The 20,003-nt window shown below is 42.7% G+C and overlaps 1 protein-coding gene across 2 annotated transcripts in view; it reads right to left on the reverse strand.

Annotated features, from left to right (window-relative positions):
• The window catches only part of KCNQ1 (potassium voltage-gated channel subfamily Q member 1), a 321,505-nt gene extending 301,793 nt beyond the window's left edge, over positions 1–19,712 (reverse strand). For both annotated transcript variants that reach the window (XM_421022.8, XM_046942042.1), the window contains exon 1: positions 18,988–19,712. In XM_421022.8, coding sequence (XP_421022.5) covers positions 18,988–19,697 — 710 coding nt within the window. In that variant the 5' untranslated portion in view covers positions 19,698–19,712. The remainder of the gene's footprint in view (positions 1–18,987) is intronic.
• Positions 19,713–20,003: the final 291 nt, after the last annotated feature.

A 20,003-nucleotide genomic window follows, 5' to 3' on the forward strand; every position in this document is an offset into this window, starting at 1 on the left:
AGGCATGGAATCAAGCCCAACACGTCCAAGGTCACTGTTTGTGTGTCAGATTGCACTGATGGTTATAACTGTTGTGGTTTCCCACCTTGAGGGAGCAGGAAGCTAAAGGTCTTCTGGGTAATTAAGTGCACATGTAAAAACAATAAAACACACCTATATATATATAAAAAAAAGAGTGCCAAGCTTATTAATACAGCTTGCTTTTCAGAAATGGCAGCCAGCTCCAAGCGTTCTGTCCTAGACACCTTTTGCCTGATTTGCTATTATTACCACAGAGGTGCAACCAATCAATGCCCCTAGAAATCAGCACAGCAGAAAAACAGAAGGACATCTGACAGTTCAAATGCATGACTGGTAGGTACATTAGTTGCCCTATTTTTTTTTTTTCCTCCTCACATTTCTGAAATACACAATGGGCAACAAAGGTTACCTTGTCACTGTGTACAACATTTGTTAATATGTTATGAATTGGTAATTCTGAACAGCAGATATGTCAAACCAAATAGGAGAAGAGTTAATCAATTTGTCACGTAGCTGCTTTTCAGACACAGAACCTTGTTTCATTTGAAAAAGCATGTATAAACTATAAGTTACTTGCAATAACAGTGGACATAAAGAAGCTCAGGGTGTCCAGTGAGCCCGAAATCCTAAAAGCATACCCAGATCACCCCCCTCTGAAAATCTCACGACTCTAAGCAAAGAGACGGAACAGAAAAGAGTTGGGTGGAGGACTGAAAAGCAACAAAAGCGTTTGCCAGGAGACAGTAGGATGTCTAGGTGCCATCAAGTCCTCTTCTCTTCCAGGCATCACAGCAGAAAATAAACATCAACTTGAACAATTAAGGCAGGCTTAGAAATATAACATTTAATATCAATTTCCATTTAGGAAGCTGTGAGCATTTGATAATTTGTGCTCTCCTCAAAAATTCTTCAAAATATATTCAAATTCACCAACAAGAAGTTTTTACTCATTGCTCAGGAGGTTTTAATTTCTTAGTTAATTAGCTGAAAAATACAAAAGTATAACTTGAATGCATCCTCAAAGAAAGGAATACATGCACGTAACATAGCTAAGAATGATTTGTCACCCGTAACGTTGAACAACTTTCCTTTGAATGGGCAGTCTTTAACATGCATTTCTTTTGAGGTTAAGCTGACAGTGCTGAAGATGAAAGCTTCCTGCTCCAAATTATGGTTTTAATTAATCATTTTTGGCTAATTAATTATATATATATTTTTAGTTTGCCTGAACTGGGGCATCTTAAGGAAAATATCTTCTAATTTCAGTCATCTAATGAAACACTTGGGCAGGGATGCACGGTTCATTTTTTATTATTATTTTTAACCCTGCTTTTACAAGTGCCACTTCTTTCATTAACATCAGGAAAAGTTAATGATTGCTTGTGCTGAACACATTGCTCTTGGAGGTCCGAGGTCTGATCATGAGGCACACGCTACTAGCATTTCTGTTTGCTTTTCATTTTCTCTTTCAAAACGTTCTCCATCAAAAGAAAAAACAGGCATCAAAAACAGGGAACAAAATGTAGATCAAACATCAGTCAGTCCTGTTGGCCACAGCCTTATTGTATTTCAGAAAAAATATATATATACTTTCCAGTGCTTTGAGTCAGTTCTTGTGAACAGCAAGGCTGTCTTCACAAGTGGCTCAATAGAACACTCTGGCTCTAAATATCTATTCAATAATAGCTATTCAGTCTGGATTATTTAATGGTTTTCCTGATCCCTCCAACTTTGTCACCTCAGCTACTGCAGACCCAGAAACTAGATCCAAACATAACTGCTTCCCATCATCCCATGAGAAAAATAAATTAAGTCTAAAGGTTACACAATGACAGGTAGCTTTCAACATTTTAATTGTCAAGGTTTAAATCAACAACATTAATGGCTTTTCCGAGTCCCAGTGTTGCCTGACAAGAAAAATCAACACGTGGCAATTATCAGAACGCTCTAAATTATTTAGTATATACACAAGAGATATCATAAGTAATTGTAACACTTAGCTACCTTCCTGTATCATCTGTAATGCTGAATTGTTAACGTGAAGGCAACTTTTTAAAGGAGTTGGGTTTATTTCTTTCTTCCTTTTGTTTGTTGCTATTTTTGGTGGGGGTTTTGTTTTTATTATTATTGTTATTGGGGGTGGTGGTGTGATTTTACTGGACAGGCAGCTCAGCACCACACAGCCAATACTCAGTCTCTCTTACAGAGGGCTGGTGGAGGGAAATAGAAAATGGTATGCAAAAAGTGCAAGAATATATTGGTTGAGAAAAGGATGGTTCGGTAAGGACATACATATTTAAGAACAAAGGAAAGAATTAAAGCAAGTGATGTATGACACAACTGCTCACCACCAGCTGACCGATGTCCAGCCAGTAGCCAAGCAGTGACATACCTCCCAGATAGCTCCTCACAGTTTTATAGCTCAGTATGGTGCTGCATGATAAGAGACATCCCTTCGGCCAGCTGAGGTCAGCTGTACTGTCTATGTCCCTTCCCAATTCCTCACGTACCCCCAGCTCCTTGCTATCAGCGCAGCCTGACAAGCTGAAAAGTTCATAACTCCACATTAAACACTGCTTAATAACAACTAAAAGGGCTGTGTTATCAGTATTATTTCCATTCTAAATACAAAACTATAATAGCTGCTACGAACACAACTACATGCATATCACTACCAAGAAAAACATAGCTCACAGGCTAACTTTCACTGTGCTCACATCCTCTGGTTAGTCTCCAAAAATGTTCAGCAAGCACTAATGAATGTCAATGGGTGCATTTTTTTCCACATGAAGGAATTCAGTGACACACCTTTGCTTCATCCACACTTCCACATCAGGCGCCATTTTGTCGGACTGCCCCTCTGCCGCCATCCATTGCAAGACAACAGAACGTGATGGAAAACTGTAGGGAAGGTTCAACCTCTACTGCCATACCACCAACATCCACCTCTGTCATTACTGGCCAACATAAAATAGAAGGCATTGCTTTCAGAGCAGCCCTCACACACACACACACACACGTCCACTTCTCTGCTTTAGCTGGTATTGCACAAACTACTGCTCCTTTTTAATTTTACACTTTCCTGAGCCTTTCCACCACTTCTTGCTTTCCCTAAAACACATCTCACAGTCATAGAACAAATCTGCAGGCCCACATTGAAGACAGGCAGGTCAAGAAGTCAGGAAATAAATGAAAGTGCCTCTCTTCAGAGGATGAAGTGTCTGAGGACTCTCTGAATGAACACTCATTTATTACAAACGGATACAATGGCTTTTGTTTGATAGCACCCTCAGAGTTGTTTGAAGCTGTTGAAAAGATCAGCTATGCTCAAAACAGGTTACAGAACATCTCATTTCAGCACAGGCCTGCGAAGGTAAAGATTTGGTGCCTTTCAAGAGGTGTTTAAACTCAGCCAATAATCTGCAGCCTATACACCTAGATATTCCTAGCTAAGCCTGCCATGCCTCCTGCAAAGTCCACATTCCTTGAACGCCCAGAAAGTCCCCTGAGTACATGATTGGATGTGTAGGTATTTGCACTACATACTGAGTTAGGTAGATATTTTTCCTACATGTAAAAATAGGGCACATAGAAAGCAACAAAGTCAGTTCTTCAGTATTCAGTTGGATGTAAGGGTTTACTAGCACTTCAGAAGGTGTTTGACTGTCAAGCTGTTAACACTACAGAATTGCTATACTGCTTACCTCAATGCTAACTACACAGCAGAGATCCTTTATTAAAAAGCCACTCCTCTTTTATGAGAAACAGGAACTACTTGCTTCACACACAACTGAAAATCCATTCCTTGGCTAGAATTGTGAATGCTTAGAAAGATTTTGCTCAGAAGTATAAACACTTGCTCTTTCATATCAGACAAACAAAGGCTAACAAATACAAGGAAGCAGAGGAAAAAAATCAAGATGAGAAGTGAGAAAACACACGCCTCTTCTTCTATCCATTTAAGCTAAAGTGACAGCTCAAAATGGACTTGAACTGGTGACCATTTGAAAACTGATTAATTCCACATCCTGCTTTCCTTTAAGCAAGTATTGGCACAGATGTCCAGTCAGTGGTAGCTTGGCTACACACTATTCCAGTAGGAGCGCTCCTCATCACAGTCTACCTCAAGAGGCATCAACAGTTTAGCACCTCATAAGCCAAGGAGGTTTCACCTACCAAATTCCTCATGCAGGAGAAAAAAATCCTGGCAATTGGCAAGTCACAAGGAAAAGCAGTTTCCATCCACTTTAATTGTAGAGAGAGTTTAACACAAACAATTGCTTTAGCTTCTCACTGCTGCTTCTTCTAATCTAACATACAGGTACTCTACAAGTTGAGGGGTACAAAAATCAGAAACAAAAATGCCAAAGGAGTGAAGAATTACAAATGAAGACACACAAAGAAAGGAAATGAAATAGCATACAAATGTAACTTCTCTAAATACCTGACTTTGAAAGAACACATTTACAGGCATATATATAGCAATAAGAGCATCTTTTCTCCTCATGTGAGGCACCAAAATAAAGATGTGCTCATTATCATTCTTTTGAGATGCTAACAGGACAGTTACAGTCATCACTTTCTTCACCTGCTCTAATTCCTCTACAACTCTTTGGGCAATAGATGCAAACAGACATCAAAACAACTAACTTTCTTGACCATCTCAACAAAAACAGTAAAGTATTAAATGTAAACAGCTTTAGCCTTGCTCAGGATCCAAAACCTGGTGATTTCTGGCCAAGACTTATTTGAAAACCATCAAAGGTGCTACAGAGACAAAGAGAGCACAGCTTTCATTTCAAGACAGTGAGGGAGGCTCCGGCACATCTTCCTATGCCACGTGTGAAAGTCTCAGCTACATACCAGCCAGAGGACTCTGGGCCAAAGGTGCTATTTAAGAGGTACTGCTGAGATCAGAGAAGTGGCTTCCATCACAGCTACTCCCGATTAGCTAACTGCTGTCAATCTGCCTCCTTGGCAGCTGCCAAGGAGTACACTTTTTTTTTTTTTTTAACATATTAGCTTCTTCTTTGAAGCTTCTAGTTTGAGTCAAACTAAACCCAAAGATGTTAACCTGCACACCTACCAGTTTCTACTGATCCAGTTGTAGACCCCTGCAGGCTTTGGTGCCAATTCAAATTCATCTAATGTAATTAAAAAAAAAAAAATCACAGAATGGCTTTGGTTACAAGGATCAGCAAGTTCCAACCCCTCTGCTATAGGCAGGGTTGCCAACTGCTAGATCAACTACTATATCAGGCTGCCCAGGGACTCATCCAGACTAGGGACGAGGCATGCACAACCTCTCCAAGCAACCTGTTCCAGCACCTCATTATCCCCTTGGTGAAAAACTTCCCCCAGCATCTAATCTAAATCATCCCTGTGACAGTTTAAAACCATTCTCCCATATCCTATCACTATGCTTCCCTTTTTCTAGTCATTGGGACTTCACCTGACAGCAAAACTTTTTGAAAAGAGTGGCTGGCAGCTACATCAGCCAGCTCCATTAGGACCTTGGGATGCACGTCATCCAGCCCCACTGATGAGTACACATTCAGTCTCATAAGATGGCCTTGGACTTGCTCTGCCCTTACATTGTGTGGAATTGGCTTCCCCAGTTATTACCAAGAGGTTCAAGGACATGAGAAATGTGAGAATCCTGGCTGCCAGTGAAGACTGAGGCAAGGAACTCATTGAGTACCTCAGTCTTCTCCGTACTATCTTTTGTAGTCAGTCCACCTTTCTCATTTATCAGAAGAGGTATGCTTTCTTTGGCTTGTCTCTTCTGATCGATGTACATACAGAATCCTTTGTTGTTTTTAACACCTCTTGCCAAGTTCAGTTCCATCTGTGTCTTGGCTTTCCTATTCTAATTTTTGCATGTCCAGAAAGCATCCCTGTATTCTTCCTAGGTGACATGTCCTTGTTCCACTGAGTATATGCTTTTCTTTTCCCCAGTTGGACCAGCAGGTCTTTGCCAAGCCAGACCAGTTTCCTGCCTCCTCTGCCTGCTTTCTAATTCTGAGGGATGGACAGGTCTTGCACTCTCAGAAAAGTATCCTTAAAGAGTAGCCAGCTTTGCTCCACTCAAGAACAGGTTTTTTTTTTGTCTCTAAGAACAGTTTTCAGGAAATCTCATCCAACAATTCCTTAAACAACCTAAAGTTTGCTCTCCTGAAGTTCAGGGTCCTGACTCCACTCTTTGCCAGTCTCACATTCCTCGAGGTCACAAACTCTACCAGGGCATGGTCACTGCAGCCCAGGCTGCCTCCATATCTTAATGTCTTTAATGATCTCCTCTACACTGATTAGCATCAGGTCCAGCAATGCTTCACCTCTGGCCAGTGCAATACTCGAACCATAAGGTTACTGACAATGGACTACAGAAACAAGAATATCTACAGCTTTGGATGCAATTGCTCAAGTGAATTTACCACTGGCCTAATTCCCTAAAGGGGGCATGAATTCTTATTTTAAGACTGTTGCTGAATATAGAACTACACTACAAACAAAATTTACTCAAGTTTCTGTATTTAAATAAATGCATAAGCACTATTATAATGTTAAGAAGTGTAATCTATGAAATTAGTAGGGCAGAACTTCATTTCAGCAGCAATGCAAGGTTATTACAGCACACTAACAACTGATCTTTCCTAGGTCTCCTAAAAAAAGATATTTAACAAGATAATGAAGTTTAAAAAAAAGAATCAACCAACAACACTTTCACACCTTAACATTGCTCCATGTACTTCTGATCAGTCTTTCCTTGGAAGTTCATTCTGCATTTCTTTACCCACTTGACTTGATTGCGCAACCAGAATTCTCCCTGGAAATGAAGTATTTCTGTCGAATTCAGCAGAACATGGCTTGCCAGAAACATATCTCTAACACACAACGTAAAACACAGTTGCTAATACCAGATGACGCTAAACAAACAGCAGCTCTCCCCTGCCTAGCAATTAAAATTGATAAGAAGCCTGTGTTCTTCAGGACTTCTTTTCAACTCTAACAGTAAGCTCTGGAATCGCCAGCTACTGAAGGTTTTTATGACTTTGCTTTTTATGAACGCACTGCCTAACAGGAGATAAGCGCTTTTGAGCGCTTGGCTGCTGTTTGCCCACAGTCAAGACTGTTGACTGGGTGTTTATTGCCACAAAAGATGCCAACAGTACCCCAAGGACAGACTGGGACATTCCAGCACTTGTCAGATGCGTGCCAATTTCCCATGAAACCAAACACCACTGTGATTGCATAGAGCCACAGCAGACTTGGATGCCAGCACTCAGACTGTACTACTCATTCCAGCTAGAACAGGTACCCTACAAATTCACAATGGCTTGTGGGTCAAAAAGGAAGAAGGATCAAACCTTATCTATGAAGCAGCTGTCAGTTTCTGATGCCACTGCATAAACACATACACTGAGGTACAGTAAGCAAGCTGATCTAAAGCACTACTGCCATAGCAGAGCAGGATAAGCACAAAACGCCAACTAGCTATTTGTTCTGTCGCTATACTTTAGAGCCATAAGATTAATGGCAACGTCTACCCAGGTTGCTGTAGGCACTAGCTCTGTCAGGCACAGTGCCAACTTCTATCCCCACAAAACTGCTGGTAACTACCCACACTAACAAGGTTTGCCCTTCAGAAGCTTTGTTAGCGCACAGATCCCTACCCTGTCACAGCTATCAGAACCAACTCAGGCCCTGCCAGCTGGCACGAGGATGGGGCTTGCAGATATGGTCCTCTACCTCCATGCTTACCGAAGTTTTATCCAGCCTGATATGGCAGTCGCAACTCAAATATAATTCACATTTCAGATGTGCAGCAGAGATGCTTACATCTTTTAAAACCAGCTGGACTGGAATCAAACCTCTAAGAGATACTAAGTGGAGAGAAAGCTACAGCCAGTAAATCTTGTTGCTTCATTCAAGTCCAAGAGGTGCTGGTAGAGCTAGGCTCTTCCTCTCCTCTTCTGCAAACAAAGTAAAATGAAGCTGCCAGCAAAGCTGGCAGTGGAGTTACAAGGAAGGAGCAAACTTATTTTTTCCTTAGTCTTTTTTCCTTAATGACCAGGCTATTTTTCTCCATTTCATGTACTCCAACTCATTTCAGCTCTTTAACATGAAGACATTGCACTTGTGCTTTGGGAATGAAAGCACACACAGTCTGTCTTTCCTGCAGCTGTTTTATCTTCCTAGCACTGCAATAGCACCACTTCCCTTACAGCTATCCCACAAAACCCCTAATTCTCCCCTATGTTTATCATAAAATAAATGGGAGAACTGGAAAAAACAACTACTCTCACTACTGTGGCCTCTCATAAATGTATATAAAAAATACTTTAAAAGACATGCCCTGTAATACTGGTCTTATTTTACCAAGTGTGTGCTAATCCCTGTGGCACAGCCAAATTATATTCTGGTTAATCATTTGCTACACGTGGAACATTTTACTCCAATTGGATTTAATTCCTGCCTTCAGCTTCTGTCCCAAAATTGCACGATTTTCCCAAGGCTAATGCTCAACAGAATACAAAGCCTCTTCTACACGTCACAGGATTAAGCATTTGGAAGATGTAGGAGGGGGGAGGCAAAGAAAGGCACCATATAAAGAGATAGCAACAAGCATGTCTGCTTAACCAACAGATGCAGTGTTTTAGACAGATTCCAATGAACATACAGAGCACCTCATCTTAACAGTGACGTAAGCACCATCAGACTGTACTTGCTAGGAGCATGGCATTATGGAGTATAAGAACCAAAGTTACAGGTGGCAGTTTCTTCCTAACATCACAAGACCTTTCTTTCCATCTGGAAATGTATTTGTTTTGAAGCCAGGTGCAGCCACTCAACACCACAGCCAATGGCAGCTGATGGATTGGATAGAGCTCCCTATTACTGGGTTGAATAAGCAAGTTTAAATGAAACTACTGATTTATTTTTGCTCCTTAACAGGTGGCAATTGAAACATAAGAAACTCATAGTAACATCACTTTTAACAGAGAAGATGGCACTGATAAAAGCAAACAGGAGGCACGAAAGCATATTTTTTAATATATATTCTTAGGATCAGTTGCACTACTGTAAAAGATTAAATCTTATGCTTTAAGCTCATAATTTCAGGGGAAAAAAAAGACAGAATGATGGCCTACTTGGTAACACTCTGAGAGCACCGAGATGCATTGCGCACCTTATTGTACATCACAGATTTAGCTGTGAAAGAACCAGAACTAAAATTCACTATTTTGGGTTACTCCACCTGCAGCAGCAGATTTACTTAATCTGGATGAGATTTTTGCCACCTTCTCCTTAAGGTCTCATTGATAAAATAATCAATCAACATAGGCAAGCACCCATTGAAAGCATCTACTAAATTTCAGTGTAGGGAGGAAGAAAAACTAAAATTCCATTAAGTCAGAACCAAAAAGAAAAAGTCTTTAAAATACTTAGAACATTTACTTGTGATATTATTGCTTCAAAATTCACAAAGAAAGGAGAAGCAGTAATTAGAACCCCTAGAAATGCATAAAATATACATACAAGACATCCACTGTAGATATACAGGCACCCCACTGAGAAACACTGCAGCTTGGTCACATTTGAAGAGTGAGCCTATGTGGTTTCCCTCTCAGATACAAATCTACCTGATGGAAATCTCATCTTCCCCTCTTAAATCCTTACCAAATACAGAAGTCATCACAGAGAAATTTCTGTTGGAGGGCAAAAGAGAAAAAAGGCACAGTTACTACTGTTACTACCTTACAAATGGGCTGTGGGCTAATGGAAAGCCTGAAAGAAACTCAAAATAGTCACATGCTATCAAGAAACAAAAGCATGCTGCTTATAAGACAATCTGCTCTTAAATGAGGCTCAAAGGCTGGGACATGGAATATCCTTCTTACTGATTTTCAATGGCACAGCCATCACTTGTCACTTGAAAATGAGATCATTCAACTGTTAAGATCCTAGACAGGTGGACATCTCCTTGCATTCTGAAACTAGGAAGTTCTTGCAATAAAACCTTTTGTCCCTGAGACACAGGAGAATTTATCTAATAGCATGCCCAGGTTCAAGTCTACTTCTCGCTACAGAGCAATAACAGAAAAGGGGTGAGGAAGAAAGAGAGAGGGAGGGAGGGAGCACTGCAAAATGACAGGAACGTAGCAAATGATTTCAGGCAACTCTGTCTGAGATCCAGGCATCTGGGATTTGCTGTCGAGGATAACAAGTCTGACCATTCTGAGAAGGCTGAGAAAAACATAACCACAGTGATAGCAAGAACCACTGAAGTAGAAAGCAGTAGCAAGTAGTGAAGAGTCCAGATCTACTTCATGCATGCTACCAGGTAGAGGTTAGTTCTAACATACCAGATGCTTTCTAAATTCCCCTGTAGAGGGATATAAAGTGTATACATTTACTTTCCAAGAGACATCCAAAGCACACAAGGTATTTGCTTCAGCAACAAGGTTGTCACTGCTAATGATTAGGATACCAGAAGAGTACAGAAAGGAGACATCTCCTTTGAAACCCTGACACAACTGTCAATTCTCCCTGCCATGTGAGAAGAGTCACCCGCACGCAATCTGCTAGATCTCTACAGCTGCTAGCTGTTGTATCAGCCTGTAAATTCAGACGTGGTGTATTCAAATACTGACCTATGACACATGTATCATCCTGAAGAGTTTTGCTTGTTTCAGTAGTGAGACAGAACAAGCTAGATGGGAAAGTACCACTTTATGTTACTATAGTAACAGCAAGAGTCTTAAAAGTTGACTCCATCTTGATTCAAGTGTATGGCAAGGATCCATAGTGGAAACAAATACGCAGAATGTACTCTGTGTCCTAAGATCCCAGTGCCAAAGACATCTGGCTGTTGCAGGGAGCATAAAGATGTCATCACTAGCAAAGAGGAAGGCGTGTTAAATAAACCCGTTCTCAATAAACTCAAAGGGTTTTTGGATTGAACTGGGCTGAGAGGTGCAAAGGTACTTCAGAGGAAGAACCAGAAGAGCTGTAGACAAGGGGCATCAATGTGCCACATCACACACACGTGCCAAATATGAGTGAACTCAAGTACCTCAAGGTAAAGAAATGGTGGACTCCCACTATTAGGACCTACCCCTTTCAAGCACTAACACAGACTCCTGGGCACCTGTCCCACAGCAAGACCAACTGCTTTGGTGAACCCTGAGAAACACTTGTCTAGCCTGAGCTTACAGCCTGCCAGAAAGGATATTCAACAGCTTTCCCAGACAATGTAATTAATTGCTGCACTATCCTTGCCATTGCCATGAGACGGTTGTTCCTTAAAGGAGAAATCCAGATTATGCTATAAAGACCATTATATGCCTTACCTGTTTAATTTATTGAAGATCAAACCACCCATCCTACGCTCTCCTACTGATTTTCTTTAGAGTAAGCTATCTCTCCTCAGGTCATGATAACATGTTTTCTAGCTCTTATTCTCCCTGGACATTTTTTTCAGTAGGTCCATGTATTTGTGGAAGTACATACTCTCTGTTTCCTATCCACATAGTGTCAATTTCATCAGCAAATTACTGTCGTAAGTGAACAAGTATCAAGAATCTGATAAAAGATACATCTACGTGTATATATATGAATAATATTTACATATAGGACAACTTCTCATTGTTTTCCTTACTCTCATAGATACTATCCACTCATAATTGCTACAGCGATTATGTTCTTTTCACAGTACCTCCTTTTTTCCCCCTCAGGCCGCTCAACCTCTCAGTCTTAATCTCTACAGTGAGAGCTGGCAAATGTTTTATACTGAAGCCCCCCAAAAAACCCAGACTGCCACAAAAGTCATCAAGATAATCGCAATATTTGGCAGCGCAACAAGTAACTGATGTGCCCAAGAAGGGCTAAAATTAAGACAAATACAGCAACAGTCCTGCATTCACTCTCATGATTCCTGTAGCATTCTCCTCATTCTTACTCTTCAGACAGAGTTATCCAAATAAGACCATGCCATAATAGCAGAGAGCTGTCTTGAAGGAACAGAACTATGAAGGCATACAAGGAACACAACTACTTACATATCTCTACCTACCAAACGTTAATACACACAGCCGAAATGGGGAGCTCGGCCTGTTTAGCACTAGGCTGTTGGATGATCTGTTGACAGAGGAAACACCAAGTGAAGAGGTTTATTTTATTTTCTGTGAAGTGTTGAGATAATGCATTATCAAATTTTTCTGGTTCACTGATAAGATAACAACATGTAATCACATTAAATTGACTCACGCTATGGATAAAGCAACACACTTTTATTTATTTGCTCGTTATCTGGCTTGACCACATTTCAGTGTCTTCTAAGACAGTGAAGCAGTGAATAACAAAGCAGTAAATAACAAACAAAATGGATAATTTCACAACCAAATCTACATAGGAAGAGTGTCAGTAAGAAATCAAGGACCATTTGCCTAAGCTTATAAATGACGGATTAAGCTTCTATTTTGCAGAATGAAAACAACACTGATTCTTAACAGGATCAGCGTAGAATGTTTTATTTTAAAGCCAAAGAACAGAAGATCTTTCCTTTTGCCTCCTTCCCCTCCCTCTTCCTTGCCTTGCACAGATAATCCGTCAGAAGCATTCAAAGAGCATAAGGATGAACAGCAGTTATTTCCTGCAGCTGTTCTCCTTTGCTCTACCTCTCAACACCCTTACAAGTAAAGAGGTACCTTTACTTCAGCTGTTGGTTGCATGTGGTGCCAGGAGCTATTGTGAAAGAGAAAGGTCCAGACAAGTCCAGACCATTTTCAGCCCAAGTGGTTCAGCTAGGAGAGGAACAGCTACTGCAGTAATTAACATCCTTGGAAAGCAATTCTTTACTTCACAGAAGGAGATATGTTCACCACAAGCTGCAAACTCGGTACTAGGGATGAGGAAAACTGTGATCACTGCCACCAGCAGCATGTCTCTGCTGTTACATTTCACATCTTGAGAAAAACTACAAGAAAGTCACCTAGTGGAAACTTCCCATTATGACTCACATTCTGTTCTCAGACAACGACCCAATTTTGTCTTCCTATCCACTAAAAAAAAAAAAAAATCTGTTACATTAATGCCACAGAAAAAAAAAATACTGTTAAAAATTTGAAAAACTTTAGATGTATTCCCAAGACTTGAGGGAGTGCGTTTGCAGAAAAGATTACTGTATTCCAAGCACTGGAGTTCACAGACGCCCAACTTTACTAAGAACTACGTATACCTCATTTGAAGTAAACTCAAATCAAATTATATAACAAAGCATTTACTTTTTAAATAACCCTGGCAAAAAAAAAAAAAAAAAAAAAGACACACAGAAGATAAGGTTTTACTCCTAACTGTGAAATACCTTTCAGTTTTCTATTACAAATATGACAAAATGTCATTGTCAAATAACATTTGAGTCCATTGGCACTAGTGAGATTTATATTCCCATTGAAAACACTAATATGAAATTCAAAGGTCAAGACCAATATTTGCAGAAGAAAAGAAATGCAGGAACCCTGTACAAGGTTTATTTTGGCTTCGGTTAACGTTTTCATAAAACACTGAAAACATCCTATTGGCTGTGAAAAAAAAATATAAAAAAGCAATAAAACCTACGCTAGGCAGATTGCGAAGAGTATCTCGAGGCCATCTAATAATTGGTAGTATAATTTCCTATATTCAGTAGCTTATAGCTTTCAGATGAACAAATTTCCGTGGCTGTAGGTTATAGTGGTTATGGTATTCCTTGCATTAAGTCCCCACATACAGACACTACAACAAACAAACAGCAACACTGAAAGATTTTCGGACAATACGTTCATTTACATCACGGGCAGATCTGACACTGGGGCAGTTCACAAGTAACATTTGCTTTTACCATGTTTGTTGTCCTAAGCTTCGAGAAAGCTTTACCTTACCCTGTGTCAGCCTGCTTTTTTAAATTGTGAATTTTCCAGATTCTAAGTTTTCTGCTGTAAAGTGTGGGTGCTAAGAGAGGAAACTCACATTTAAGAAATGAGCAGTCTCTGTTATGACACATGGGGCTGTAGGTGTCAAAATACAGTTGTTACTACCATAGTAGAAGCTTGCAAACGTGCTCTCCCATTACAGATATTATAATAGATCTCACAGGACCTTATGTTGATGAAGCATGACTGTATGAGAAGCACCCAGTACATTACAGAAAAAACCTCACTAGACATCTTTCTTCCCAGCCTCTGGCTCAAATAAGCGTATCCATTAGGCTTATTTACAACTGGCAACTTTCCAACTTATTTGAAACGTGTGTTGGACCTCTTGATGGCAGAAGAAAACACCTTGCCCTCAAAAAGAAAGTAGTTTATAACTGAAACTTAATGAGCAAGCACTCACAGCTTTTGTGTTCAGCCAACAGAGCACATTCAACAATCTATTAAAACACAAAATTAATGAGGTACTGCAGAGTTTATAGTCAGCAAAGCACTGTGCCTCTGCATAGCCCCCAACAGCATATGTTGGCACTGCTGTTTATAATACATCCACTGCTCAGGCACTTGGAGCTCAGCCTAATTAGCTCACTGCAATCGACTCCCACCTTTGGCTTTGATTCGACTGCAGTGAAGGTTTTGAAAAGGGCTTATCTAGACAGCCTTCCATGTTGTTTTGTTTTGTTTTTTTCCTTTTTCCTGGAACTAGAAAAGCTAGGGCACAGAAGTGTGCCAGAATTGCCCAGCCAACCATTTGACAGAGACAGAAATGTGAATACTGCACTTACTTGTTTTCTTAAGATCATTCATGTGCAACTTTTAAAGCTAGAATAATTCTTCTCCCAGAGGAAAGCAAACACGAGAGAACTCGGAATGTTAAACGGGAAGGATGATTGGAAAGGAAAGGAGAAAGCCTACCTGCAGGAAAGCCTGCCCAAATTGATAACATTTATCACCTTTATGCACAGATTCCACAGAGCTGCTCATCCATCACACACAACTTGGTCTTCGCTGAGCATTAGTGTTCTGAAGTTCACAGCTTCCTGTTCCCATCAGCTACTGAAAAGCATCAGCCAGCTTTGGTAACAGATCAGGTAAAAGCTCATCTCCTCTCTGGGAACAGGGAAAGTTTCCTTTCTCATCCCTTATTTCACACAAAAATGTTACCAGACATACTGATGAATGCAGAGCACTACGTTGCAAAAAGATGTCTACATTGCTGTGAACAAATCACTAGATTTTGTGACAAGGCAGGAGGAAGCTACATTTGCCACCTTGTTTCCACTTTATTTTGTCCAGGTACGCTCCTTGACCAGTTGTGTGACCTTTAAGATCGACAAAACTCTGTTTTCCAAATAGTCACCACCATGAGCTATGGGTTTCACCAACGCTCAACAAGCGCCAGTGAATATCAATGGGTGCAATTTTTTCCACGTGGAGCAATTTAGCGACACCACTTTGCTTCATCCACACTTCCGAGTCAGATGCCATTTTGTCAGACTGCCTCTCTGCTCCCACCTGTCACACATCAACAGAATGTATGAATACTGGTGGGAAGGTTCAACCTCTACTGCCATATCGCCAACATCCATCTGCCTCTGATGTCACGGGCCAACATAATAAAATAGGAAGCATTATTTTTGGGGCAGCCCACGTAGCTGCCAGTTTTTTTTTCCCCTCCTCTCTGCATTCACACTTCTGAGTTGCCATCTGCCTTTACGGAGAGGTCTCCCAAATCCCAGCCACCAGCCAGCCCAAGCTTATGTAAACACTTCAGGATTCAAAGAAAATTCAATCACAATCATGGCTGATTAAACCGAACATATACAAAGGCAAAGTAAATTGAACTGGGTACATAAATCAGTGCAAAGATAAGATAGAGGACTTATCTTGCATGGCAACATAAGAGAGTTGCAATACACGAACAGACCAATGATCCATCTACTCGTGAATTTTTCTCTCTGATAATGGCCAACACTTCAAAGAGCACAGGAAGTCAACACACAGTACATGTTGCCAGAAGTTATTTGCCACACAGAAGACTAAAGAAAACACCAGAAAGCTCATAACTTAAGTTTCTTCAAACACATTAAGACATTTGATTTAAAACTATTTACAGAAGGTGAAAAGAAACCCATCCCTCTTGGAAATCTCGGACTCATTCTTTACAGTCATTTCCAACACAGGAACAGAGCCTCAGGATTTCAGTGAGTCACTATAGAGACAGAAATTAAGATTCTTTTGCCCTACCACCTCTCTTCACACAGTCTCAAATCACGATTGGCTAACACTATAGAACATTTCACCACTCAAAGCCAGTATCTCAAGGCACACCACTAAGATAAGTGTGATAAGATGCCCTAGCTCCAAAGGTCAATGAGAACAGTGGCACCCACTCGTTTCCTCACCTGTGACAGCCATGGGTTTGGTGGTTCCAGAAGGACATTTACATATAACCATGCCACAGGGCAAGCTCTGACTCTGATGCGCAAAATCCAAGTTTCTAAGCAACCATCAGTTGTGTTTGCAGAAACTATGCATGTAAATTTCCAGCTCTTTATTTGCACAGGTAGAATTCAGCATACATATACTACACGCTTTGTGTATTTGAATGAAGTTCAATGCGACATCGTGTAGCTGAAAGAGAAGTTTCTACCATCTCCACTAGTGTTTTAGTCAGGCTTTTTCGAGTGGCAAGTTAATAGCCCTTTCTCCATTCCTTCTCCCCATAGAAACTATTTCTACAGCTTATAGAAACAGTGTAGATGAGTGTAATAGAGAGATAATACAGAGCACTGTACTGCTATCTTCAGGCAACATTGTGGCCAGAATTCTACCCAGTTTTGGTCTTTGTTCACTAGTTTAAGGCTGCTCTGTAACACTGGTCCTGTTCTACCTTCTTATCCTCTGAACCTTTAAGAGAAAGAGACTTTTCATGCAACTGAAATCCCCCAGAACAAAGCAGGAGGCAGCCAGCAGAGGGAATGACAAGGAGGATCTAGATAAGTGACACCAATATCTTGAGCTCGTTTTGGCAAGACATTTCACATGCAAAATTCTAACAAACCGATGCAGAAATCAGGTCCCACATCTCCTCCAGAACACAGCTTCCCCAAATCAGATCAACTGTCTGCCTTTCCCCTTAATTTTAATGCCAAGCTTGTGAACTGTAGGAATTAAGCAACCAGCGCTCAACATCTTGCTGGCAGCAGCAGTAATCAAAGAGAGCATTCCCTGGTCCAGCAGAAAGCAAGACAGAGTTGGGGAGGGGGCGTATGGACCAAAGACCAGAAGCCTCAAACATTATTATTACAGGTACAGAAAGTGCAGGCTTATCTGCCACAGAAATTAGAAGATGTTGGGATGGTTCAGGATGGTACAAACTCAGTTCCCTCTGCTGGGGGAAATCTGAGTGGAGCTGCCTGAAAACGCTCGGACTGCACTTACAGATTGCCTTGCAAGAAACACATCGGGACAGGAGTACACCCTTCTGTCCCTTTGAAGCCCTAAGACAAGGAATTCGCACAGTGCTTAGTTAAAAAGCTTGAGAATATTAGCTATTGCTGCCATTCACCACTGCATCAAAACAGCTCTACTGGGAAGAAGGAAGCACAGGACTAATGCTCATAGCATGAATAGGAGCGTACTGAAGGAGAGGGGGACAATGGCTTGCTGTGTATATCTTAATATCCTAGCACAGACAGGATTAATCTGCACTGTTAATACTTGTGAGAACAGTTACAGTTCAGGCTAGATTCCTATGGAAATAAATCAATCTAACAGTCTTCTCCAGGATTTTTTCCCTAAGATCAGCATTAAGATTTCACAATTAGGTGAGATACTCAAGGTGGCTTTACTGCCTGCTCTGTCGGTAATATCACACACCAGAAGAGAGTCAATGCTAGGAAAGAAGGCTGCTTCAGCCTCCTTTTAGAGATTTTCCTGTACCTCAAAGCATTGTATATTGTTCACTCAGAACCATTTGACGCTTCTTAATTACGGCCGTTAGTTGTTTTGTCATCTAATGGCATTATGATCATCTGAAACAGAGCAGGACCCGCAATTATCTTAGCAGCTGTACACAGCCAACTCCCATTGAAATACGCTCTGATTACAGCTGTTTCCTCTCCGCTAAAACAAGGTTGGTATCATTTACCTCACTCCAGAATCCCAAAACGTGGAAAACTGGCACGTGAGCCTCAATTTGCTTAGAAATACAAGTTACTCTAGAATTTGAGATCCAAATACAATAAGATTGCTGCAGTTAAACTGTCTTTTATCTTCAGGTTTGACCCATAAAAATGCTTTCACTTCTAGTCCTTGAAATAAGCGCAGAAGTATGTAGTGTATATAGGTGCGCATAGGTACACAATCACAGTCATCAAATCATTAAGGCTGGAAAAGACTACCAGGGCCATCTAGTCCAGCCATCAGCCCATCCATATAGAAACACCACCAGGTCTCCCAGCTCAGCCTGACCTCGTTTCCTACTTTTAAGACGTGCAAACCTCCCGAGGGCCACCCGAAAAGCACTGATCTCTCAAGGGTTCGCTTGCAGAGATCCTCCCAGCAACCGACAGGCGACGCCTGAGGGTGGGCACAGACCTCTGGTGGTTACACTCAACGTTTCTAACTTGCTCTAACATCCTCCCAGGGTCATCCTCCTTCCTGTCCCAAAATAGCAGCGATGGCACTCGGACCAGAGAGGTCCAAAAGAGGAAAAGCAATCAAAAATTAAATTTCACAAAGCCAAAGAGAGGAGCGTCCCCTCCGCTCACCCGCGCTGCTCTCCCCGCAGGAGTACCGTAACGTAACACACCTACAGCGCACCGCACCGGGCGGGACTGCGCTGAGAGCGGCTCCGGGGCCGGGCAGCAGCCGGGAGGGGACGCCGCTCCCTCAGGGACGGCTCCGGGCGCCTACACAGAGGAAAACCGCTGTCAGGGCCACCCGGCCGCGAGACGCACGTGGGTCGGGCGCGGGGGGCGCTACTCACACGGTGAAGTGGTACACGAAGCACTTCCAACCCGTCGGCCGCTCCAAGAAGTTGTACACCCGGCCCTGGATGTTGCTGCGGCTCAGCAGCGGCTTGCGCAGGCTGTAGATGGAGACGCGGGGGTCCAGGCTGACCGGGGGCCTCGCGCTTTCCGCGCCCACCACCACCACCTCGCTCCTCACGTGCGGCGGCCGCTCCCTCGCCGCTCCGGGACCGCTGCCTGCCGGCGGCTGCCCGCCCTGCGCTTCGGGGAGCGGGGCGTAGTGGGCGTTCGGGACGCTCTCGGCCAGCTCCAGCGAGGAGGGCTTCTTGCCGGGCGTCATACTGCCCTTCCTGGGCAGCGAAAGCCGGCCCAGGCTCCGGCTCCTGTGCTCGCCGGGGGGAGAGCTGGAGGACATGGCTGAGGAGGCGGCGGCGGCGTCGGGGCTGCGCTGCCTCACGGAGCCGCCGACCAGAGCCAGAGCCGGGCGTCCTCCCGCCGTTGCTGGCCCGGCCCCTCGGGGGCGGCTCCGGGCCAGGAAAGGTGAGGGGGAAGCCGAGACGGGGCGGGTCGGAGCCGGGCCGTGCCCTGCCCGCAGCCCTGGGGCCGCCCGCCCGGAGGCGCTGCTCCACCTGTGCGCGCACCTGCAGCCAGCAAACAGCGCGCACCTGCAGCCAGCAAACAGCGCGCACCTGCAGCCAGCAAACAGCGCGCACGCGGCCTCTTCCATGCAAAGGAGCAGGGTGCAGCTTCCAGCGCCCCCCAGCCAGCAGCTTCTCCTGTCTTCCTGCTCCCGCTGGCACCCGTAGGGACAAAGTGCTCCACAAAGGGTTTTGCAGAGCTGCGGTCTGTCGGTGGCACGACCCACGGCATGAGCCATCGCCTTCGAATTTGGAATGCCAGAGCCTTTAAAAGTGCCGGCAGATCTTCAGCAGTGGGGAGGAGAACTCTGAACCAGCTTTGGTTCTGCCGGGGGGCTGCTTTTAGTAAGAGTAAAAAGAGCAAGCTTTATACAGGTTTCTATGTTTGACCCTCA

The sequence above is a fragment of the Gallus gallus genome, chromosome 5 (assembly GCF_016699485.2).
Source record: "Gallus gallus isolate bGalGal1 chromosome 5, bGalGal1.mat.broiler.GRCg7b, whole genome shotgun sequence".
Taxonomy (NCBI): domain Eukaryota; kingdom Metazoa; phylum Chordata; class Aves; order Galliformes; family Phasianidae; genus Gallus; species Gallus gallus.